We start from the raw sequence: 26932 nt of genomic DNA on the forward strand, positions 1-26932 counted from the left end.
AGCAGTCAGGAGTCTGCACCTAAAGTGTCTGCTGTAAATGTGGCTGAAGAGTTACAGCCCTCGACGGACGATTCACCAATCAGAAAATGGTGCTCTCTAGATCTAGATGGTGCCCTATCCGTTTTGACTGGTGAAAGTGACAGTTCTCTATTTCATGTTTGTTGCGGAGTTTCAGAAAGAAATGCAGGTAAAAGAAAAAAATGTAAGTAAATCCATAAAGATATAGGCAATAAACATTAAACGACACATATAATTATTTAAGTGTCGCGTTTTACAATACATGTATCCACGTATTTAATTGTTCCGAATATTCCTCCATATCCGGGTTATTTGATTTTTTTATTTATTGTCAACATTTACAATAATTTTATTTTTTGCCTATTTATATTTTAATGGTGTGCGAAATGTTCCTTCTGTTTCCTCAAACACCCTAAACGTGTGCAGGTTAGTTTCACTGGCGCTGTTAAAATTACTGTTGTTATGGAATTGCATGCCATGCAATGGACTGACATCCCGTACAGATCTAACACCGCGACCCCGAGCGAACTTGTGCTGAAAAATCAATGAATTAATCTGAAGTCTGTGGTTATAATTCAACTGGGCATTTTAGTACGTGGGTGGGACAGTGGGTAGCGCTGCTGCCTCGCAGTTAGGCTTACCGGGTTCTCCCTTTTTTCTCCCCTTGTCTGCGTGGGTTTCCCCCGGGTTCTCCGGTTTCTTCCCACAGGTTGGGTGCATTGGCGATTCTAAATTGTCCCTATGTGTGCTTTGTGTGTGTGTGCGTGCGCGCCCTGTCTAGGGTTTGTTTCCTGCCTTGTGCCCTTTATTGGCGGGGATTGGCACCAGCAGACCCCCGTGACCCTGTAGTTAGGATATAGCGGGTTGGATAATGGATGGATGGATGGATCTTACCACAATAAAACACAATCCAACACAATATAATGCAGTAGGTTGGCGCCCTGCCCGGGGTTTGTTTCCTGCCTTGTGCCCAGTGTTGGTTGGGACTGGCTCCAGCAGAACCCAGTGACCCAGTAGTTAGGGTATAGCGGGTTGCAGTCAATTAAATTAATTGCATTAGAAAAGTTTTGGAAATACAAACCGTAAGAAACAGACTATATATATAGCGGGTTGGATAATGGATGGATGGATTTTAACACTTACTTTAATGTTTCTCTCCGTTACTTGCGCCATCTATAGGTGAAATCTTGAACTATTCTTCATATGACAATTTCACTTCTTAATTAACATGGATTAATTTAACAATTAGTGAAACTAATTATTGATTCATATATTGTCATCGGAAGTGAGTAAGTGTGCAAAATTTCAAGTCATTTGGACAATAGGAAGTGGGTTAAATATCAATTACAAGATTTGTACCAGACAACAAACAGGTGAAGTTAAAAGAAGCGTGGAAAAAGAAAATTAACCAACGGTATTGTTCACTTTACTTATCTAATGTCATTTAACACATGGGCTCTGTCCAAGGTTTGTTTCTGCCTTGCGCCCTACGCAAAGTGGGATAGGCTCCAGCACCCCCGCGACCCTGTTCTGGATTAAAAGTGTTAGAAAATGGTAGGACTTTCACAAAACAACAAATAGAATTCAACACAGCGCTCGAAGTGGAAACAAATACATGGCATTACTGTCTATTTTTATCGTGTTCTAGGTCGTCTTGGCAATGCTGTTCAAATTTAACACAGGATTTTCATTAAGCTTTCCCCGTCGGTGTTTTGACCACTTTAGCGTTATTGTGGGTCCCCGTTTGGACTGGGCGCGGGTTGGCACTCCAGTCTCCCGTTTAAACAATGTGATATTCTGAAGTTATTTATCGGGACGCATTGCCAGAAATAGGCACTCTCCCTGCTCCCTGGACCTCTCGCCATCCTAGTGACAGTGAAATACGGAATCAATTTAATGTGCAGATAAGTGAACTGTGCGTTTGGTTCATTGTAAGGTAAATGGTTCAAACAAAATGTTTATCTGCTCACAGCATAACGGATTACACGTCACAGCGTCCTTCGTTTATATGTAGGTAACGCTTTGTTTTCCTTGCTTGTATTTTAAAAGTTTACTTCTAGTAAGATCGTTTAACGTAGCTGTTCATAATTAAAGCATCGGGAGGATGAAGATGCGTGCAGCAGCGCTTAATGCGCGCGCCTAGCAGGACTTGCTCATAGTTTGGAAGGCCGTTTTTATGGCAAGCCAATTTAACATTTAATCCCTTTAATTTGCTTTCAAAACGTTGATTACATTTAATATCAAGACTTATAAAATTTGATATTCGGTTCATAAAATTTGATATGACGCGTTTGAAAATTCATATGAGAGCTTAAATGCTAATATATATGCATTTTACACTCTCACATCATATTTTGTCATTTCGATATCACGCTTTTAAAATCTGATAACCAGTGTCTGAAATTTGAGACCGTGCTTTTAAAATCTGATATCAAGTTTGAGGATGTTTATATCAAATTTCAAAAGCTCGATATTAGGTTTCAAAAGTGTAATATTACATTTTATAAGCCTGATATCAAATTTAATATAAAGGAAAATGGATTAAATGTTAAAACGGCCTGCCATACATTTTAACATTTAATCCATTTTCCTTGATATCAGCAGTTACAGCACTGATATCGTCGATTTTAAATTTGATATCAAGCTTTCAAAATTTGATGTTGAACTTTTAAAATTTGATATCAAGTTTTTGAAATTTGTTATCGAGGTTTTTAAATTTGATATCCAATTTCTAAAATTTGATATGGAGCTTTTGAAATTTGGATACCAAGTTTTTAAAAATATAATATCACGCTTTTAAATTTTGATATCAATCTTTTGAAATTCTGATATCAAGTTTTTAATATTTAATATCATGCTCTTAAAATTTGACATCGAGCTTTTGCAATTTGATAGCAAGTTTTTGAAATTTGATATTGTGGTTTTGGAAACTTACGGTAGGCCATTTTAACACTTAATCAATTGTCCTTTTTATGAAAGTTGATGTCAGGTTTATAAAATATAAAATTACACTTTTGGTACATGATATTGATCTTTTGGAATTTAATATCACACTTTCAAAATTTGATATCACGCTTTTGAAATTTGAACATCTTCAAACTTGATATCAGATTTTAAAAGCACAATTTCAAATTTTAAGAGCTCGTTATGAAATTTCAAAAATGCGATGTCAAATTTTAAAAGCGTGATATCAAATTTGTAAGTGCTGATATCAAATTTAAAACTCTTGATTTCAACGTTTTGAAAGCAGTTACCGAACTAAAAAAGATTGGGTAAATTGTTAAAACGGCTTGCCATAGCTTCAAGAGTTCAGACTCTGCATCTGCTGCTTTTCATTTACCATAAACGGGGCTGCACCGTTAAAAATAAGACCATTAGCACTGGCACCATAATCGAAACCGCAACTATAACCACTGGATCCACGCCAAAACTCATGCCAGTAACTCTAACACAACAGACACCACGTTCATAACTGCCGGAACTATCTCCAAAAGCACTGGCAAGGGTAAAACCTGTACTAGCTCTACTTTCAAAATCACCTCTTAGACCAACTCCAATATTACAACCAAAACCGCCACCGTGGCTGCTATAAGATTGACGAGGCTACAGGACTTTGTACTCCTCCAGAGCCACCGCCAATGGAGCCGTGGGAGGAAAACCTGGAGAAGTGCCTTCTCTTTAGTGCCATGTCTGAGATGAGGAATTGTTCGGAGATGGAGACGCAACCAACACAAGTCAGTCCGTCGGCAATCGTCAGTGAGAACTCCAAGGGATGCCAGGGAGCTATACGTACAACCGTCTGCTGCAAAGTGATTGGCTGCGCAGCCGCGCCCTGATCTCGCAGGGCACGCCGGGTGGATCTAGTCGGACACCGAGTAGAAATCAACTTTAGAAACTACTAAGCCCTTTTTTTGATCATTTTCAAAGCTAACAGTATTTTGTAAATTACAATTTATGTTCTTTGTGTGATTTAAACAGAATTTATTATTTAAGAGGCAGGTAAGAAGTTCCTGGGGTTGGCACAAAAACAGGAATAACACACAAAGTCCTCATTAGTCTACATCAACAGCAATGAATGCAAGGGAAGAAACAGCCATGGCAGGGGCCACTCAGGCGCACACCAATCACCAATCAATCTAACCTGCACGTCTTTGGAGATGAGAAAGCACAGGTAGAATGTACAAACTCCACATGAATAGTGAGCAGGTCTGGGACACAAATTAGGATGCTGATAATAGAAAATTCACTGTGACAAGACCCGATCTGCAGCCAGGAGGTGGAAGGCATGCAGGAACAACCCTGGGACAGGATTTGTGTCTGTCAATGAGCTCTCAATGCACACACTGGCACCATTTACTTACTTGGCAAGTCTTTGAAAAGCTGCTGTAGGCACTGGCATAGACAGAGGAAAAACATACAAAGTCCACATGAGGAACCTGATTCCATGCCACCCACAGGAGCCATGAGGCAGCACCGCTGACCATCCTGCCAGGATTGTTTATTTAAGGCACAGCAAAAATGAATTAAGTCAACCAACAAAGACTTTCATGTTATGTTAATTTAATAAGGTGTGGGAAGAAACAGCACATTAGTACTTTAAGGACTGTTAGCTGTGTGATTCGCAAAGATGAACAAAAATGGAAATAATTATCCATTAATCAGACACAGAAAACATTTATGCTTTACAAAATACTATTACAGCCACACAACCTCAATAGATTTTTTATTAAAGCATACTGAAATCACACATTTGAAACACATTTTAAAATTTAGTCCAAAATATTACATTGAAAAATAACATTTAAACTGAACAACTAGAGCTGAGGTACATTAGTATAACACTTTAAACTAAATATATTTAATTGTTTATTTTTCATAACATTCTCACGCCCACCCATCTATAAATCCATCCATCCATTATTCAACCTGCTATATCCTAACTACAGGGTCATGGAGATCTGCTGGAGCCAATCCCAGCCAGCACAGGGTGCAAGGCAGGAAAAAAACCCTGGGCAGGGCGCCAGCCAACCACAAGGGCACAGAAACACCCCCACACACCAAGCACACACTAGGGACAATTTAGATTCGCCAATGCACCTAACCTAAATGTCTTTGGACTGTGGGAGGAAACCGGAGAACCTAGAGGAAACCCACTCAGACACGGGAAGAACATGCACACTCCACGCAGGGAGGACCTGGGAAGCAAATCTGGGTGTCCTAACTGCGAGGCAGCAGCGCTACCACTGTGCCACCCATCTATAAATCCATTGATCCATTTTCTAAACCTGCTTAATCCTGAGCAGGGTCGTGAGGAAGCTGGAGCAAAGGACACAAGGCAGGGACAACCTTTCTACAGGATGCCAGTCCTGATTTAATAGTAAGTAAAAAAAAAAAAACTTTGCTTTTCTGCATTCAGCAATGTTACTTGCTTGGTGTGCGATGTTGAAGAGTAATAGGAAATGTAACACTTTAATCAGATAGGCAAATTATTTGTGTTTCTGTCCATGAATCCATCCATTTTCCTAACCTCCTTATTCTTGGCAGGGTCACACGGCTGTTGGATTCTATCCCAACAAGCATCAGGTGCAAAGCAGGAGCAGTCCCTGAATGGAGTGCCAGTCTGTTGCAGGGCAAACACACACCACACACCAGTTTAGCATTTACAGAATAATATTGCAGCTACACAAAGTGAACAAATAAAGTCTGTTATTCTTAACACTGTTATTCTGAGAACAGACATTAAGGAGAATCAAACACACCTTATTGTTTTACCATATAAAAAGAAATAGCAGTAGTAGTAGTAGTAGTATTAGTATTTTTAGTACTAGTATGAGTAGCAGAAGTAGTATTCATAATTATAGTAACTGTACAAGTAGCCATAGTATAGTAGTAGTCTTAATAGCAGTATTATTATTATTATTATTATTATTATTATTATTATTAGTAGTAGTAGTAGTAGTAGTAGTATAAGCATCGTTATTAGTATTATTAGTAGCAGTATTATTCTAAGTAGTAAGTAGTAGTAGTGTTCAAGTGCTAGTAGTAGTCATAATCATAGTAGAAGTAACAGAAGTAGTAGTACTAGCAGTATTAGTATTATTATTATAGTATTAGCAGCATTAAAAGTACAAGTAGCATATTATTATTATTATTATTATTATTATTATTATTATTATTGCTAGTAGTAGTAGTCATATTCATCATAGTAGTAGAATTAGCATTATTATTATTATTATTATTACTGTTAGTAGTAGTTGTAATAATAGTAGTAGTATTACTACTAATGTGAGTTGTGGTAATATTCATAGTAGCAGTATTACTATTACTATTCTTAGTAGTATTACTAGCAGTAGTAGTCATAATCATAGTAGAAGTATAGCAGACATATTGTTAGAATTAGCAGCAGTAGGAGTGGTAGCAGTAGTATTAACATTTTTATTATTTACTCGGCTACCACGCGCCCTCGTGTAAGACGTGCACCCTAATTTTTACAAAGAAAATCGCGAAAATCGTTTTGCCCCGTGTACAACACACATTGTGATTGTATAGGAAGCTTTTAGAGAGAGTGCGAGTGCGCGAGCAAGCGAGCGAGAGAGAAAGAGAGAGGAAGTGCGAGAGAGTGAGAGAACGCGAGTACGCGAGTAAGCGAGGGAGAGCGATCCCAAGCAGAAGAGGTAAACATTACAGAATAATAAATAATTATTATTACATTTCCTCGTGTATGACACACACCTGATTTTCTAATACTAATTTTCAGGAAAAAATGTGTCCATGGCACTACTAGTTAGTAACTTTAGTAATATTAGCAATTTTAATTAGCATTATTAGTATCACTAGTAGTAGTTGTAGTAAAAAATCATAGCAGAAATATTATTTTTCATAGTATTGGTACTAGTTGGTGTAGTCATTTTAGTACTAGTAGTAGTAGAAGTAGCAGTAGTATTAGTACAATTATTAATAATATATTAGCAGCAGCAATAGTACCAGTCATATTCATAGTATTAGCAGAAGTAGCAGAAATATTACTATTAGTAGTATTAGTAATAGTACTGATAGTAGTTGTAGCTGTAGTAGCAGTAGAAGTAGCAGCAATATTAGTATTACTATTTGTAGTGTATTATTATTCGTAGTAGTAGTAGCAGTAGTATTAAAGTAGCAGAAGTGTCTAAAAGGTAAATAAAACTGGTAAAACCGTTGAATATGAATTGAGGAACGTTATGCTCAGACAATATAATGTACTATTGAGACCTCATCTAGAGTATTATGTGAAGTTGTGGTCACTATGATACAATAAAGACAGAGCAGCACTTGAAGCTATGACAAGGACAGCAACCAAGCGCATCCCATGACTTGAGGACATGTCATACTGTGACGGGCTCAGAGAATTAAACTGGTTTAGTCTTAAGCAGTGGAGATTGTGTGGGGACCTAATGCAGGTATTTCAAATCCTCAAAGGCATTGATATAATCCATCCAGCAGAATTCTTTCATGTTAAGAGCGAATCGAGGACATTAGTGGAAATTAGGAGAAGTGTATTTATGACTGAAGCCAGAAAGTATTTCTTTATGCAAAGATTTGTGGGAATCTGGAACAAACAACTGAGCAATGTAATTGAAACAGAAACCTTGAGAACCTTCTAAGAAGTCTCAGGATGAGATGCTGGAGCAGCTTAACTATTAGCTGGACAGGTGAGCTAATGGACTGAATGGTCTCCCCTTGTTTCTTATGTTCTTAGCAATCTACACTCAAACCCATAATGAGAAAGTGAATATGTGTTTTCAGGAAAGTTTATAAATTTATTAAATATCAAAAACCTTATGACTTCATTCAGATCCTTTGCTGCTCCAAATTGTGCTCAGGTGCATTCTGTTTACTTTAATTATCCTTGAAATGTGCATTAAAACTTACTTGGAATCCAGCCGTGGCAAACTAAATTGATTGGACATTATTTAGAAAGGCACACAGCTGTGTACACAACACATAATAATCCTCACTGCAGGTTAGAACACAAACATTGTTCAGGGCAAAGGTATAAAATTATTTCTAAAGCTCTGAGTGTTCCCAGAAGTGCAGTGGCCTCTGTGAAATGGAAGATGTTTGGAACCACCAGGACACTTCTTAAGAGTTGGCCAGCCAGACCAACTGTGTTACTGGGTAAGAAAGGCCCAGGTTTAGGGAGGTGACCAAGAACCCAAAGATCACTCTAATAGAACTTGAGAAGTCCTCTGCGTTTGGATCATAATCTTGTCTTTACACCAATATTAAAGTTGTTGAGATTATCACCAACAGGAGCCTAGTGGCATAAGGGCTGGATTTGAAAACAAGGCCACCACTTCCACAGTTATTTACAAAATCAGCCAAAATGTCAAATGTTCATGTGAAGTGTATATGCTTTAAAAGAAGGCTATACAACACAAAGTATGTAACTCAGCACTGTTCAGAAAAAAATACACAGAGAGGACATTATCTGCTGTGAAATTCTTTATTGTCAAACAGGATTCTAGCATTGCCTTCCCAAGTAGCACAAGAGCAGAGAAAATTCCCCAAACCAAGCAGGATCTAAAAACCCAAGCCAAGTGAAGACGCTTCTCTTTCCATCCGCAATGGACTTGTTTTAAAGGTCCAAGATGTCACCCACTGAGCCTCTTCTTCTCCCCAGTGATGGGGTTGAGGTCTCCATTGCTTTATTTCTTGACTTCGGTCTTCACCTCTGTGCACGGGAGAGAAAGACAACGTTAGAGGAGCAGCCAAGACGTCAAAGGGGTAAACAGAGAGGGGCTGGGCAGGACAGTACTGCATAATAAATATATTGGTTTAATTTGTCTTTTTCTAATTAACAATTTCTACAGTTAGGGGTTTGCTCTAAAGCACTTTACCAAATAAATATTGACTGTTTATTTATTTATTGTTGATTTAACACATTAGGCTCTGCATACACGTCATACATAGCATACCTATCTTACTTTTTCTCTTTAAATTATTCAGTCATTATTTTATATTTTAATTTATTTGATCCTTCCTTACATTATTTTTACTTTCTTGTATACCAAGTATACAGAAAGTGTAGTAATTATGAAAAAATTCAACCAAGATTTTGATGAACCTCAACATTTTAGATCTTCCTGAGTCCGAAAACACCATTTTTGGAATTGTGTGTGTGTGTGTGTGTGTATGACGACGATAACTCAAAAACGCAACGAGATAGATGAATGAAATTTGAAATGTGGTTGTTACACCAAAATTGTACATCAATATTAACTTTTGGGCCAAATCCATCAACCGGAAGTGGTACTTTACCTGAACACATACTTGTATTTGATTTTTTATTCTTGCAGTCCAATTTATTCAACTTTACTTTTATAAGAAATGTTCAAAGTATTATTAACTTGATTTGACTTGTTGTTGATGGTTCTTTAATGTACATAATATAAAAATAGAATCATTGTCTTGAGGTTTGCTCCTCAAATATCCATCCCCATATCTGAGCATATGGGAAAGTCTAGGGGAGAGCACTCCCGATTTTTTCTACTTTACATTTGACAGTGTTATGCTATGCTGTGTTGTGCACCACTTAAATATTACACCATTTACTTTGCTTGAATGAATTTCCTGCATTAACATGGATGACCTACGACCCTCAACTGAATTAAGCAGGCCTGAGAAAGCTCTGCTATTAACAGATGAATGAAATGATGAAAACATTGCTGCTAGACTCCTTAAAGCCATTGGCTGCCATGATTTAGAACGGCTAAAATATCTGAACCTAATAATGTTTTTTTCAAAATCCCCAAAGGAATTGATAAAGGAAATCCAGCAGAATTTGTTTGTCCGAACGACGAATCGTGTCAACTGAAAGACCTGTGGAAATTAAGGGGAAATGCGTTTAAGACTGAAGCCAGAAAGCACTTCTTTATGCAAAAAGAGTTACGGAAATCTGAAACTAACTATTGAGGCATGGAGCTGCAGCAGAAACCTTTGACAACCTTCACGAGGTGTCTGGATGAGATGTTGGAACATTTTAGCAATTAGCTAAACAAATAAGCTTGATAGGCCGAATGGTTTCCTCTCATTTGCCAAACTTCTTATGTTATTCAAGAGTCCAAAGAGAGTAACAAAGATGTATATGTAGAAAAGGGCCTAGAAGAGGAAGTGTCAGATTTCTTATATCATATTATATTATATTATATTATATTATATTATAAAACCTGCTTAATGTATTATATTATATTATATTATATTATTATAAAACCTGCTTAATGTATTATATTATATTATATTATATTATATTATATTATATTATATTATATTATATTATATTATATTATAAAACCTGCTTAATGTAATTCCTATGGGGCCATAGGCAATCACATCACTACTGGGCACAAGACAGGAAACAGCCTTTAACCGGGTGCCAATCATTTACAGAGCCCACTCATGTACCATCAGAGACATTTTTGAAACAATAAGCAACCTAACATGTGTCTCTTTGGGGACCAGGGAGGAAAACTGGAGAATGTACTGTAGAGTAAAGAAGGAGAACATGCAAACACCATGTGGACAATGACCAGGTGAGAAATTGAGGATGCCAGATTCGTGAAGCAGCAGTACCATCCGCTGCGCCTTAGTCATAACCGATTAAATTAGATTTGAAACACACAGTACAGACAACTATTTTATAGATTGATATTTGTTGTCTCATTTTACAGTAAGTTTATGAACCTGTGGTGATTCATTCTGAACATTGAAATGAATAGTAAGTTTTTATCACTTTATTAATGTTGCTACTTGAACTTCAAAGTCCTTGAATTTTTCTCTTTAATTGAAAACATTTCAATAACTTTTTCTTTACTTTCAATATGCAGTTTAGAGTTGAACACAAGTCTTACCTTTGGTCACCACTGTAGTCTGTGAAACACTGCCATGGAAAACAAAAAAAAAATTAAAATATATCAGATTATCACCATTTAGTCAAAGGCTGTAGTTCTGGTGAGATATTATATGATATACGATATACACACACATACACTTATATACTATACTGCAGTTATAGATAGATAGATAGATAGATAGATAGATAGATAGATAGATAGATAGATAGATAGATAGATAGATAGATAGATAGATAGAGTATATTATATACTGTACACAAACATACATTGAGAGAGAGTAGGAGAGAACATTCACTGTACATTTTGTACGTATAACATCTCCTTTTGAAAGCCAAGTCTAATGTGAAGGGAATATTTTGTATTGTAACCTCTTGAAGGCTCATTCGATGTCCATTACACCCAGACTCTCTGTTTCTGCACACTATCCACTTTCAGAGATATCAGCCTACTTTGTAACTAAATATTGAATGATCCGGTCAAGAACTCTGCTTGAAGGAACTTTAAAAATTCAATTCATTGGTGAAAAGTTGGGTTCTTGAGGTCTGGGTTCAAAAATAAACATTTGTGTAAAGTTGAATTCAAGAAAAGTCTGAAGAGAATCGGAGATTGGCTCAGGAACATCACTGTGGTGTCTGTGTAAATGTGCTTATTTATTTATTTAAATGTCTTTTTTTTGTATATCACACTACATGTTCCCACGTCAGCCAGTGGAAGATGCTGAAGAATCATAAACGACAAGCAGGTCCAGGATCAGAAGAGCTCTGGATTTGTTGGGTTATATTCAGAATGCCATACTGTTGTAAAAACATGTAGCCCCACATTAAGGTAACCAAACATTCGTCCCTAATATAGCCTACTGCAGTGCTGTCTCATCTGATCAACTGGATGATGAGATAAAGTAGCAGGAACATGCATGTTCATTAAAGTTCATGGGGCTGGACTGACAGGTTGACTGGTTGATGGTTGTGGATTTTGTAGAATCAGATAAATGACCAGGAGGCTTGTTGAACTGTGGGCACTGGATGGAAGTTTTGTTTAATGGTTGGTTTGTGAGCATTTGGTAGTACAGGTTGTTGTGCGTATTGTGTCAATTAATGTTGCGTGTGTCATGTGGACATGTGTTCAAAGTTTTCCTGTTGAGTGGATCCTTGTGGGCATTGGGTGAATATTAGCCATCTGAATGGATAACATATGCTTTCTGGACACTGGTAAGAGTCTGGCTGTGTAATATAATCTTTAAGTGGACATTTAGCATTCCAGTGGATGATATGTGCTCTATGGACATAGAATATGGGTGTGGTGTTTTTCTGTGTAAATTTTGGCATTTGTTTTTTGAGCTTTTGGGGCATCAGATGAAAGACTGGTAGTCTTGGGGTTACTCTGTGTTTTTTAGAAAATAAACAGACATATAGCTACTTCAAGGGTGTTGTCTGATTTATGGACTGCAGATGAGAGCGTAACACTCCGAAGGCTGATGTGTGCTGAGTGGAGAGCAGGCAAAAATCTGACTATCTAAACAAGTTCTTCTGTGTCGGGTAAAAGTGAATGGATGACATGTGCTGTCTTGGTATTGGATGGCACTTTAGCTATCTCAAGTGTGTCAGTCGTGTGGTTGGTGGGCAATGGATCAACATTTAGACACCTGAAAGGTCACGGTGTGCTCAGTGAACATTGACAGGAGGTGTAAACAAATGTGAAAATAGAGCAAGGAAAACATCTCTATGCTTCTCCGAATATCTCCAGAGGAAGGGAATTCCCAAAGCAAGACTTATGAGAAAGGTTGTGTAGAGAGCCCTGCCACTTGTACCATTAATGAGAAATTTTTAAGAAATAACAGATTTTTAATATTATGTATAGTACCTTTCTATAACCATATTCAATGTAGCATCAGCCTTTGAGCCCCTGGAATTGAATTAAAGAAAAATATATCAATTGTATATTTTTTCTTTTTTCAATTTTCATGAAGTTGTAAATCTCTAAAGAAAAAGAGCAGTGTTTAGAAGAGTGCCCCCAAATGATCTCTGTGCCTTCTATGTCTAACTTGATCCAAGAAACGAAAAGAGAGCAGAGGAGAGCAGGAGACGGGAAGACGAGAGCGACAGAAGAGAAGCTCACGTACGTGGAGGACGAGGCCCCGCCACCGCCCAGCTCCATTCCTTCCAGCAGTTGCTTGTATGTTGCAATCTCCTGCTCCAGTTGTTCTTTGATGTTCAGAAGTTTCTTGTACTCCTCGTTCTGTGAGGTCATGCTGTCCCGGATGTTCATCAGCTCTTCCTCCAAGGAGGCTACCAAGGCAGCGATACGGTGAAGTTCCATCTGATAGCGGCCATCTACCCCTGCCAAGTTTTCCTCCAAGGAGGCTTTCTGTAGAGACAGTAAAGATATAAATAAATGAAGCTCTGTGTCCTGGACTGGGCCAGTGACATTGTCAAAAACTAGAGGCGTTATGGGGGTCCATTAGGACTTCATTTAAATTTTATAAAAACAAAGCTGCATGATGTTCTTAATGCTGGTGATCAGAAGGGATTAATCTTATTATAATTATTATTGTACATTTGAACTGACGCCTTTACCCAAGGGATCGTATCCAAACACCCACATAGAAACATTAACTGACTTGTTCAGGGTCACACAGGGATGAATGTTACCATCAGTTTATGGTGTAAAGCCCAGTGTACTGCACCCAGTTCTCTAAAGGTGACTACCCATCTTAATAATGGGCTCTCTTAGACAGTCAAGAACATGTCCTTCATCACAAGCAGGACCAGAAAATGAGATTTGTAACAGCTGTTACTCACAGTGGCCCGCAAAGCGTCCAGCTCTGCCTGTAGGCTTTGAGTCTGACGGCGAAGATCTGTCATTTCTGTCTTTGTGGTTTCAGTGCCTCCAGCAGCCTCTGCTTTCTGGATGGCTTCAGCTTCTTTGGCTTCCACCTGTGAAAAAGAAACAGAAAAAAAACTGAGTTGGAGTGCAGGATTTGCAGAGCACAAGGAGGTGGCGCCATTGAGTCATCAGTTAACACAGCTCAGGGGTCCTCAGTCACGATCCTGGAGCGCCGCAGTGGCCGCAGTTTTTCCTTCCAACCAGTTTCGTAATTAGAAGACGGTACTTGCTGATAATGAAACTTGGTATTTAACTATTTGGCTTCTTAGTGCGTTCATTCGTCCAAAAGAAATTTGAATTGCACTGTAGAGTTTGAGAACATGTGTTTTGTTGGACAAGAATAGATTTAAACTTAAAGGTCTCTCCTTTTCCCCTTTCATTTATTTCTAAACATTTTTAACACAGATACTTCATTGGGCACATGCACAGGTTTAAAAGGAAGCCCTTTATCTGGAGAGCTGCCGGTTTGTTGGTTATCTGCATTTCATTATTAAGTAATGTCTGGTTAATTAAACAGGCAACAATTAAAACTTAAATGCAGCTGCTAAGAACTAAAACAGGCAACTAAGCTTTCTGAATTGTAACAGGCCAGATAACTAAAATCCCAAGAACTGTATTGCTTTAGTAGTAAATAAATGGGTTCTAATTAAGACAATGGTTGAAGTGAAAACATGCAGCTACTGCGGACCTCCAGAACTGTTATTGAGGACCTCTGATCAACGACGTAACTAAAATTTGTCTTTGACGAATGAAAGCGCTAACAAGGCCTACAGTTAAATAGCAAGAGCTGAGTTCTACTTGGGGAACTGGCTGGAATGAAAACCTAGAGCCACTGCGGCCCTCCAGGACTATGATTGAGGACCCCTGGCATAGCTAGTGTCCAGCTTTCTGTTAGTGGAACTTTGTGTGTGTATTCATATGTAAGATCATCAGAATGGATATTTAAAATATGGATGTGCACCCTGCAAGTGGGGATGAAACTGAATGTGCATTTCAGATAGATACAAAGCTTTATTTTCCCAGGGGTGATTTATATAGTTATATATATACATAACCACACATACACACACACACAATGGTTTGAACATACACCAGTATGACTAAAAAGAAAAATTAAAATGACTTGGCAGTCCCAGTCACAGTGATGGATTATGCAGGCATACTGCTGTTGGTATCAAAGAGCCCCAGTAGCATTTCTTGACAGTGTGCATCATTGTGTGTTTGTATTTCTTTTCTACTTTATATATAACAGGGGTGCCCAATGCGTCGATCGAGATCGACCAGTAGATTGCAAAGGTAGTGCAGGTAGATCGCGTTGCATGCAAAAAAAATTTGTTTAAACGTTAGTCTATCATATATCCCCCCTATGGCATTTGCCACTTGATTGACATACAGGGCGGCCAGTCTGAGATCACTTTTCTTCTAACACACTGGTCATCCCGCACGCACAATGAAACGCACGAGCTACTGCAAAACTCCAGCTATCTAAGTGATCTAGTTAGCCTTCCAATTTATATCAACTAAAGAAAAATTTAAAAATGAAAAAAAAAATTGTTTGGAGAGGGTATGGGCTGGATGGGGAATTGGAAGAGGATTTTTTTTTCTCACAATGTCACAATCGAAGTGCTTTTGTCTGACGTCCGAGGTTTGATCCCCGATGAGGGGTGCAGTGGAGTGTGTACGCCTGATGAGCCCAAAATAGGTCGAAACACGTGTAGCATACTCTTTGCATTATTTGACAGTTAACTGTGTAACATACTATGATCTGCTTCTCGCAACCCGTGGCGGATGTTTGCCGACTTGCAGACCAACCACACGCATTACCTGGTAGGTAACCACCCATACAATCAGATTGTGACTTTGAATGTTATGTATGTGTATATATATATATATATATATATATATATATATATATATATATATATATATATATGTATATATATATATATATACCTGTATATATCATTTTTAATGTAGGTAGATCATTTCGACCTGGTCATTTTAAAAGTAGCTCGCAAGCCAAAAAAGTGTGGGCACCCTTGATATATACACTCAGTGGCCACTTTATTAGGTACACCTATTCAACTGCTTGTTAACATAATATCTAATCAGCCAATCATATGGCATCAACTCAATACATTTCAGCTTGTAGACCTTGTCAAGATGACCTGGTGAAGTTCAAACTGAGCATTAGAATGGGGAAGAAAGATGAGTTAAGTGACTTTGAACATGGCACTGTTGTTGGTGCCAGACAGGCTGGTCTGAGTATTTTACAAACTGCTGATCAGCCTGGATTTTCATGCAAAATCATCTCTAAGGTTTAAAGAGAATGGTCTGACGAAAGGGAAAATATCTAGTGAGCAGCAGTTCTCTAGGAAAAAATTCCTTGTTGATAGCAGAAGTCAGAGGAGAATGGACAGACTGGTTTGAGCTGGTTGAAAGGCAACAGTAATTCAAATGACCACTCATTACAACCGAGGTGTGCAGAAGAGCATCTATGAACGCACAACATGTTCAACCTTGAAGCAGGTGAGTTACAGCAGCAAGAGACCGCACCGGGTGCTACTCCTGTCAGCTAAGAACAGGCAACTGAGGCTACAATTTGCATAGGCTCAACCAAAATTGGACAATAGAACACTGGACAAATGTTCCCTGATGTGATGAGTCTCGATTTCTACTGCAACATTCGGATTACAGGGTCAGAATTTGGCGTCAACAACATGAAAGTATGGATCCATCCTGCCTTGTATAGACAGTTCAGGCTGGTGGTGGTGGTGTAATAATGTGGGGGATATTTTCTTGGCACACTTCAGGCCCCTTAGTGCCAACTGAGCATCGTTTAAATGCCAAAGCCTAACTGAGCATTGTTGCTGACCATTTCCATCCCTTTATGGTTACAGTATGCCCATTTTCTGATGGCTACTTCCAGCAGGATAATGTGCCACTACACAAAGTTCATATCATCTGCAAATGGTTTCTTGAACATGACAAGGAGTTCACTGCACTCACATAGCCTTTACAGTCACCAGATTTCAATCCAACAGAGCACCTTTTGGATGTGGTGGAATGGGAGATTTGCATCATTGATGGGCAGCCAGCAAATCTGCAGCAACTGCGTGATACTGTCATGTCAATATGGACCAAAATCCATGAAGAATGTTTCCAGCACCTTGTTGAATCTACAGTATGCCACGAGGAATTACAGCAGTCCAGAAGGCAAAAGAGGGTCCAACCCAGTACTAGCAAGGTATACCTAATAAAGTGGCTGGTGAGTGTATGTGCCATTGTGATTTTTCCTGTATTTTTGTACTTTTAATGGTACCTGGCACTTCCTAGGGGCAAATAAAGCACAGGTACAGTAACTAAATAAATGTACTAGAAGCGCAAATTTTGGCCAAAAAACAAAATTCCATTGAATTAACCCATCGTGGGGAAGAATGTTGCTTTAGCCTCAAAAATGCTTCCTATGGCGTATCCCTAATAGAACACAAGTGGGATTATTACATAAAGTTTCCCAAGAGGAGAACATTTAAAAACAATGTACAAATGGGAAATATTTGGGAATTTCGGAGTAGACAGGTTCAATGGTGTTGATTTCCATACCGGACAAACAGACAAACAGACATTCAGCTTTATATGTGATAGGGGAGAGCTTAAGGACTCTGGTGGTTATAATTCTCTGCCACACCAGGGATTGGTACTGTGTCCTAATGCTTTTTTTCTTATTCCCTCTGAAGATTAACAAATGTAACACAACTGACATTACTTCTGGTGTCCGGCCACCTGGACCTGCCCCTTTCTGCCAGAAGGAATTAAGACCAGGAGATCCACCATCTTGAAGCAGTTCAACTGGGAACGAGCATCTGGAAAAACATTTGTGCAATCGCTGCACACTTTTTTGTGATGTGATTTGTTTCACTTCAAATCATATGGTGTCGCCAAGATGGTGCCCCATCTATTTATGGTGGCCTGTTTGTTCTCATACATACTTTATGTTATTAGAAGATTTTCAGTGTTGCTTCACATTTCCCTTTGTTTATGAGACTATGTACATTAGTTAATTTTTTCCACCTCTCATTTGACAATGAAATGGTGCTTTCCTCTTCCAGAGGAATTGTCATGATGAAGGCAATGCAGAAACATTGCTGAAGTAAACAATAACATACTTTCTATGGAGCCCTCCATTCAATAACTCCCAAAAACATGTGTCGAACAGCCACCCCAGAATGTTCTCCAGGATTGTAAGGACTTGTCTCCTGCTTACCTGCTTGTTGAACCACCTCTCAAGGTCCTGCTTGTTTCTTTGAACTATGCTTTCATAATCTGCCCGTAAGTCTTCCAAAATGCGTGCCAGATCGGGACTTTCAGAAGCCTGGACATTCACGTTTACAGTGCCAGCCATTTCTTCTTTCAGACCTCCCATATCCTAGAGAGCACAAAATAAGTGGGAAGCATTATGATCACATCCACGATGTCTACCTGGACAAATGTGTGTCATTTCAAGTTAGTAATGTGTCATAATCTAGTAACATTAGCCATAAATTTTAAACATTTACTCCCACCTATTTATTTTAGCAATAGCCAGGTTAAAATACACAGGTGTAGTGTAGTTCAAAAGTGTGAATAATAACTTATTATGGGATTTGTAAAAGCAGTGTTAATGTTTGTGCTTCACCGATGTTACAATGAAAAATGAATTGCATTTTGCATGCATTACAAATATTTGGTATGGGATTTGTAAAAGCTTTGGTAATGTTTGTGATGAGCCATCTGTTGGAATGAAAAATACAATGCAATTTATTACTTTACACATTAGAAAACACATTCCAATGGAGAGTGCACTGCAAACATTAACGCTGGTACATTATTATATGCTTATATTATATATCAAATGTAGGTCCTGTACATGAATACAGAGACAGAAGCACTGAAGAAAAGTACTGGTCACGGTGCCAGAGATTGGTGACATGTTGCATATGGATTAGCACATGCAAGTATGAATTTCAATGTATTGTGTATACAGTATGTGACAATAATGACCCTAATCCTACACAATCAATGCATATTTTATTGGACTGGCTTGGACTATATACCTGCTCCCTTAATTGTTGGCGAATCCCTTGTTTTAATATACACCAAGGAAGTAGTAGATGGGAAGCAAATGATGAACTTGCACTTAAAAAGGACAGACAGACAGACAGACAGACAGACAGACAGACAGACAGACAGACAGACAGACAGACAGACAGACAGACAGATAGATAGATAGATAGATAGATAGATAGATAGATAGATAGATAGATAGATAGATAGATAGATAAAAGAGTGTCCACCAAACCACTGGATTTAATTACAGAGTTACTTCCTAATTACTGGCACAACAAGGGAGCAAACTCTGAAATAGCAATGGAGGACATGCTAGATTATATCACAAAAACTACTGAAAATAAATGTAGGAATGTTATGCTTAGCATGTATAATGCACTAGCATTTCTGGAGTATCATGCACAGTTCCTGTCTCCATAGACTAAAACAGACATAGCAGCACTTGAGGCTGCACAGAATAGAATAACCCAAAGCATCTCAGGATGTAAGGATGTGTCCTAGACTCAGAGAAAAACCTGTTTAATCTCAAACAGAGGTGACTCTGTGGGGACCTAATCCAATTCTTACATTTTATCTAAGGTATAAATAAAGTAGATCCAACCAAATTTTTCCAACTAAACTGCAAATAATATACTCTAGGACGTTAGAGGAAATTAAGCGGAAGTGCTTATAAGACTGAAGGCAAAGAAGCACTTCTTTACAGAAACAATTGTGAGATGCTGGAACAAACTACCATGAAGCTGAAGCAGAATCTTTGGCAACCTTTATGAAGCATCTGAATGAGATATTGGAGCAGCTTAGCTATTAGCTAGTGCGACAGGCGGCCATGGCTATTACTTGGCCAGGACACCAACTACATGGTAGGACCAGGGGAGAGAGCATTGGCAGGGCAATACCTTCCCCGGGACGCTAGAGGGCAGCTCCCCTGGGCGGCTGTGGCACCACGGATTCCCACAGGGTATGCTGGGAGTTGAAGTTTGGCACAGCCATGTTGAATTCCATGGGGGCCGCCAAGGGGAGCTGCAGAGCCTTACATTGGGCTTTCAGCACACCTGGGAGTGATACCAGGTCCGATTAATGAGCCACTTCGAACATTCCCAGGGCCATCATAAGAGGAGCCATCTCACTCCATTTGGGGAGCCAGAGTTGGGAGGAAGAAGGATGAAGCTTGTGAGGGAGGAGTGAAGGCAGAAGGACTGGGAACTGGCAGCTGAAGGAAGGACTGTGTTGTGGTTCTGGGTGTACTGTACTGTACTTTGGGGAGCCAAGAAGAAAGCTTCCCGACTATAAATAAATGCGTGCTGTGTGGCAATTTGTGTCTCTGCCCGTCTGTGTTGGGTTAGGGTGGATGTATGCGCCCTGGTATTCCACACTAGACCAACAAGCTTGATGGACTTGATGGACTGAATGAGCTCCTCTCGTTTGTCAAACCTATTATGTTCTTGAATAGTCCAAAGAGAGCAACAGAGAGACATGTACATGTAGAAATGGGCCTAGAAGAGGAAGCACACACAAGAAAGCTAGAAATGAGACAACACCGAAAAAATGTTTTTGCTAAAATCATATGAAAGCCAAGATGCTGTTTTCAAGTTGATGTTGATTTATAGACAGTGTTCTGTTTTAAGCATACCTCTTCATGTTGCTTTTTAAGTTCTTCAATCTCTTGTTTCAATGTTTCAATTTCCTGAAGATTACTGGTGTGGTTGATCTCACACTCTTTCTTCAGACCCTTCAGATTGAGGATGTCAGCCTCCACTGACTGGCGAATGGTGTACTCAGACTCGTATCTGCGAAGAAGAAAGAGGTATTGTCATAGGGTTGGTGTGAAAAGGGCTATGAAGGCTATAAAGAGTAATTTATATGTTTCACAGAACGTATGCATTAAACATCTACAAAGCATCAGCGTTGAACAAATAAAATCAGAATGTCAAAGGCTGAGCAGCATGATAGTGCTGATGTTAGCACTGCTGCCTCACAGATCTGGCATCTTGAGTGCCTGCTGACTTTCTGTGCTCAGCATGTCCTCGGTGTATGTGAGGTTTTCATTTTCCTCACTAATTCTTCTTCTTCTTTCGGCTGCTCCCGTTAGGGGTTGCCACAGTGGATCATCTTCTTCCATATCTTCCTGTCATATGCATCTTGTTCTGTTACACCCATCACCTGCATGTCCTCTCACCACATCTATAATCCTGCTCTTAGGCCTTCCTCTGTTACTCTTGCCTGACAGCTCTATCCTTAGCACCCTTCTCCCAATATACCTGCATCTCTCCTCTGCACATGTCCAAACCAGTACAATCTCGCCTCTCTGACTTTGTCTCCTAACCGTCCAACCTGAACTGACCCTCTAATGTCCTCATTCCTAATCCTGTCCAGCCTCGTCACACTCAATGCAAATCTTAACATCTTTAACTCTGCCACCTCAGGCTCTGTCTCCTGTTTTCTAGTCAGTGCCACCGTCTCCAGCCCATATAACATACCTGGTCTCTCTACCATCTTGTAGACCTTCCCTTTTCACTCTTATTGATACCTGTCTGTCACAAATCACTCCTGACACTCTTCTCCACTCTGCCTGCACTCTGTTCTTCACTTCTCTTCCACAATCCCCTTTACTCTGTACTGTTGATCTCAAGTATTTAAACTCATCCACCTTCACCAACTCTACTCCCTGCATCATCCTCACCATTCCACTGACCTCCCTTTTCATTCACGCACATGTATTCTGTCGTGGTGGTCCTACTGACCTTCATTCCTCTCCCCTCTAGAGCAGATCTCCACACACTGGCTATAAATAATGAGTTTGGTACATGAGTGGGCCTTGCGATGCACTAAATCCCCATCCAGGGTTCTTTTCTATTTGGGACATAAGATGCTCCAGGGACCCTCTGAATTCAATTAACCAAGTTTGAGATTGTTACAATATTATTTACCACAATGTGAATTTATACAGCTACAGTTAAAAAATACAAATCTTTGCCTTTAGGGGAAAATCTCAAGCAGTAAATGAATAAACAACTAAGGAAGAAGCCTTAAGGTGCTTACTTTGTTCTGAAGTCATCAGCAGCCAGCTTAGCATTATCAATCTCCAAGGCCACGCGGGAATTTTCAATGATGGCAGCAATTATCTGACATGAGTTAGAAAATAAGAAAAATTAGTCATTAACAATACAAGAGGTGTTGGTGTCTGTAGCTGAAGGTTTTTTTACGAGCATTGTTAATTATATTTAAAAGTAGCATAAAATATATGAAAACCTTGTAATGAAACTCTCATTCCTACTAAAACAGTCTAAATAAAATAACAGACTGTGCTCACACTGAACACTTTCAAACTAAATATTCCTTTAGTATACTTAAAACGTCAGTCACCAAAAACACGGCAGCATTTAGCTTTAGCCATTTTATTTTTAATGTATGGTTTGTAGCACTGCCATTAAAGACCGCACACTCATTTACTGAGTCACTTTTTATTTTACAGGGTCCCAAAGAGACAAAGCTAATCCTACAAGCAGCAGGTACTGAGCAGGAAGGCCGAGGCCATGACAGGGAACATACACACCCATATTGGGCCAATTTGGAGTTGTAATGGAGGCTAACCTGGAAATTATGGGGATCCACTAGACAAGGGGAGAACATGGCGACTCCACACAATCCCAGCTTCATAGTGGGATGCATGAATCTTTCTACTCCTCCACCCTTTGTTATAACCCCTGCCACATATATTGGGTTGCATTTCATTGGCCACTTCCAGCATTTTGTTGCAATGGCCCCAGTTCTGAAAGTCATGATGAAATTGAGTCTCAGTCATGTTATTTTGCATAACTGCATTCCTTCTTCGTTTTTTTTCCTTAAAAAAATTGTGCAAGCAGTTTATTTTAAGCTCATAAATTATATCCTGTTAAATGGGCTTTCTGAAAAAATGAAAGCAACAGATTTAATGACAGATTTAAGACATCACCAGCATTTCCTCATTTCAGAGCTCGATTTTCATACACCCTAAAAATAACAAAAAAAAAAAGTGTGCCAACTTTGCCGCCAGTTTCACCCTGGTGCCCACATAAACCGTAATAAAGAAGGTGGCTCAACATAATGCAACTCATTGCACCTGCTACAGCTTAAAATGTAGCATATTGGTATTTTTTAAACTAATGAAACCATTTTAATATTTATAATATACTGTATTATAGACCAACTTTGTCGATACCTCGGGGACAAAGCCTGGAAACAATGAGAAATGACTTAAGAACATGTCTATTAGGTAAAAGGGCTAGTAGGGAACAGGTGGTCTTTTGGCCTTGGAACCCCTCCATCTTAACTAGAGGCTTTTTTTTTCTTTTTTTCCTACCCACCCAGCCTTTTGACCTTATCATTGTACTCATCTTTAGAAACTGGAAAACTATATTTTATATGTTGTTGTCTACTAATTTATAAACATACACAGTGTAAATATTTATGTGTGATTTTAGACTCTTACTGGCTTATTTTGTATTACTTATTCATTATTATTCCTAGCTAATTTAATTTAGTTTTGTTTTCTGGTAACTATTTCATTGACATGTTGCAAAGTACTTTGAGCAACATTGTAAAATGTGTTATAGACATAAATGCTGTTGCTAATGATGCAAATTAAAACTTACGTTGCAGACCGTTTTTTCTTAGTGTTAACGTTGAGTGGATGGCTTGTTTGGCCAGCCGAATAAGTAAAGTAGCCAAGTTCAGCATCGTCACTCTTCATGTTAACGGCCTCTGAATGTGGTTGGGATATTCGGACAAATAAATAAATTGTCGAATTTGGCACTAAACGCATAAAAAAAATCTAACCATAAATTATGTAAACACTCACTTAATTATTTCTTCAGTTATTTCAGTGTCACCTAACACAACATGAAGAAACGCGGCTTGAAATCAAAACTGTCACTTCCACCATTCAAAGTTGAGAGGAAGGGCTTTAAGTGGGGTGTGCGTTTTGATTTGGTGTTTTGTCAGTAAAAACGCGACCTCAGTGTATTGGCGACTGGAGTGAAAAGAATTGCAAGAAAGACTTGCAAAGAACTTCTGCTCGAAGCGGAGACTTCAACTCAAGAAGCACTGAATTTATCGTCAGGGGTCTGCAACTGAACCGTCCGCTGAGAATGTGGCGCAAGATGAAGGAAAATCCATAGCCCCGCTGCCGAAAATTCACCAATCAAAAAGGAGTTCTCTCTAGATCCCGCCCTCTCAACAGTGACGAGAGAAAGTGACAGGTCTCGTTTAGGTGTAATTTCGTGTTACGTTCGGTGCAAATGCAAATATATATATATATATATATATATATATATATATATATATATATATATATATATATATATATATATATATATATACAGAGAGAGAGAGAGAGAGAGAGAGAGAGAGAGGACTGGCATCCCGTCCAGAGCTAACTCACGCCCTGCCAGTGACACAGCCAGCATAAACACCGCCGTGCGAACACCCCGTCTTGAAAAATCCATGAAAAACACTCGGGTATACAGTATTATACAAACGGTTTTAATTAGCTGCGTTTTAGGACAGTTTTAATTACACAAATTCAAATCAGGAACCTGCCATAGAATAATCTGAAAACCACGGCCACATCATCTTATACTGCGGAAAGGACACGCGAGCCTATCTTGAAAACGCCTTTTTTCTGGATTTACGGAGATTGGCTTGTTTGTGCACTAATTTGCTTTAATGCTCCCGCGTTCGTGTTTAGACGAACACTCACGCTGTTGAAATTATATTCTGTAATTTGTTTTTGCAAATTGCCTGTAACTGCTTGGCAGTTTGGAGTTTCGAGCGTTGGCACAGCCGTTAATGTATTCGCTCATTGTATTATTTGCGTAAATCATTCGTGAAGCAATTTTACTATTTTGCGGCAACATGAGTTCCTCCCAGAGGCGATGTAATTGTCTGAAAACTAAAAAAAAGTAAACTGTCACTCGGGTGATCTGCAGAAATGACGATAAAAAATGCAGGTAATGAACGGATTAGTGTGGTGTTACGTGCAAATCTTTTAAATTGCATAAACGTGTCAAACATTTCGCGCACACGCGTAATTATAAAACGAGTATAGCGAACCTTTCCCTTCCAGTTACAAGAGAATACTAAACGCGACACCTTCCAACTTTACAAAATACAGTGAATTCTAAACATATTTTAAGTATCTGGATTACTCATTAAATTACAAACTTACTGTATGATCATTTTCCAGAAGAAAAGCAACACTTTCGGCCGGGGGACAAAACGTGTCATTCTGATTACTTGAAACTTTTTGAAGGTTTCAATTATCAAGTAATTCCTGCTGGAGGATTCTTTTTTTTTGACATCCATAAGGAAAGGCTATAACTTATTCGCTATAATACGGGTTGTATTTAAAAGTTTTTTTCCCACATTTCTGTACGGTTTCAGCCAACTTTTAAGAGCTCAGTAGTAACAAATAATTTAAATTTGCTGAATATGCCTGGGGAGTTGGCACCGGGGGTCAACGAGTGGACAGACCTCCTCCTTATTTTAAACGGGTGTGGCTTCCGGATGGACCCTGACTGTTATCGTCGTGTTCGTGTATGGTCTTTCAGTGCAGGGTTGGTTCCCATGCACCTGCGCCCGGTCAGGCTTGGATAAGCTTCGGTTACTCGCACCGTTCTATTATTATTATTTTATTAGGTTTACGCCTTTATCCAAAGGGTTTGAGGTCCAAATCGTTATTCAGATATGCGCGCAGATGAAGGTATACCTCAGCTTCAATTAAGTTACTTGATGTTCCTGCGGTGGGCTGGCGCCGTGCCCAGGGTTTGATTCCTGCCTTGCGCTCTGTGTTGGCTGGGATTGGCTCCAGGAGACCCCCGTCACCCTGTAGTTAGGTTATAGCGGGTTGCATAATGGATGGTTGGCTGGATCTTGATGGTCTGATATTTCCATGTATTGTGCTCATTCATGGACTGACATTGTCTTTTGTCTCAAAGCTGCTAGAACAGTTATTTGACTCTCCACGCCTCTGCACTGCAGGAAGAAGATCTAAAAATAGATGGATGTACTGTGTTTGCTTGTATTCAGGCAGATAGTAAACGCATTGTGAGTGGATCGGTGACTGTTCGTGGATGTTGTAGCGATATTAAAAATATATTCTAGAAAAATCAAAATACATGAAAAAATGGCAATACAGAGGGAAAAAAGTCGGAGACATATAAAATCTTTTGTAGAATATGAAGTATTAGATATCTTTGGGATTACACATTTAATACTTATACAACCCTGGAGCCTACCAGTAGATACTTGCGTCTGTCCTCTAGGGTTCCGGTCACTAATTCTAAGGTTCAATTCACCTGAAACCCGAGAAGGTTGCACCAGCCCACAACTCCTATGTATGATCTGTTTGTGATGCTTGGATCTAAACATTGCACCCACTATGCAAGGATTACCTGGTCACGAAGGGGCTGCAGCTGGTCCTCGAACGAGGTGTAATCCCTGGTGACCACTTTGCTCGTGTGGAAATTCTTGAGCTTGTCCTCCAAGTCCTTGTTGGTTGCTTCAAGGGTGCGCACCTTTTCGAGATAGGTAGCCAGTCTGTCGTTCAGGGTTTGCATTTGCTGCTTTTCATTGACAATTTGCACAGCAGAACTGTCACCACCATCTCCATAACCCCCTCCAAAACCACCGGCACCACCTCCAAAACTACCACCACTCCCAAAACCAAAACCGGAACCTAAGCCCATTCCTGCGCCGCTCCCAGACCTCATATAACCTGAACTAAGTGCACTGCCGCTGCCCATCATCGCTCCGCCACCCAAACCAAAGCCCGTAGCTGCACCAGAACCACCACCGTAGCTGCTAAAAGATGAAGATGCCATGGATCTTTGCACTCTTTCAGAGCCACCAGAAAAACGAGCACCACCACCAATGGCGCCATGGGATGAAAAGCTGGAGAACTGTCCTCTTCTTAGTGCCATGTCTGAGCTAAGGAATGGTTCAGAGCTGGAGAGGCTACCAAAACAAGACAATCAGTGAGCAATCGGCAGTGAGAGCTC

The 26932-nt window shown here is 39.3% G+C and overlaps 1 protein-coding gene and 1 long non-coding RNA gene across 4 annotated transcripts; one reads left to right on the forward strand and one right to left on the reverse strand.

The window, feature by feature from the left end:
- On the forward strand, window positions 1-10242 carry LOC120541372. 2 transcript variants are annotated; one of them, XR_005635992.1, is made up of 3 exons: window positions 1-202; window positions 5322-5395; window positions 9812-10242. It is a non-coding gene; the product is annotated as an uncharacterized LOC120541372 (long non-coding RNA). The 2 variants fall into 2 exon arrangements; XR_005635993.1 differs by having other exon boundaries at window positions 1-187.
- Window positions 8482-26932, reverse strand: LOC120541371 (keratin, type I cytoskeletal 15-like). Of its 2 annotated transcripts, XM_039772927.1 has the most exons (9): window positions 26327-26932; window positions 21936-22018; window positions 20527-20683; window positions 18055-18216; window positions 13706-13840; window positions 13027-13271; window positions 12768-12809; window positions 10905-10933; window positions 8482-8728 (listed from the first exon to the last, which is right to left on the reverse strand). In XM_039772927.1, the coding sequence occupies exons 1-9, from the start codon at window positions 26852-26854 to the stop codon at window positions 8703-8705; spliced, it is 1407 nt and encodes a 468-aa protein (XP_039628861.1). In that variant the 5' UTR covers window positions 26855-26932; the 3' UTR covers window positions 8482-8702. The 2 variants fall into 2 exon arrangements, with proteins under 2 accessions (XP_039628861.1, XP_039628862.1); XM_039772928.1 differs by lacking the exon at window positions 12768-12809.

Source organism: Polypterus senegalus, chromosome 12 (genome assembly GCF_016835505.1).
Source record: "Polypterus senegalus isolate Bchr_013 chromosome 12, ASM1683550v1, whole genome shotgun sequence".
In the NCBI taxonomy this organism is placed as follows: Eukaryota; Metazoa; Chordata; class Cladistia; order Polypteriformes; family Polypteridae; genus Polypterus; species Polypterus senegalus.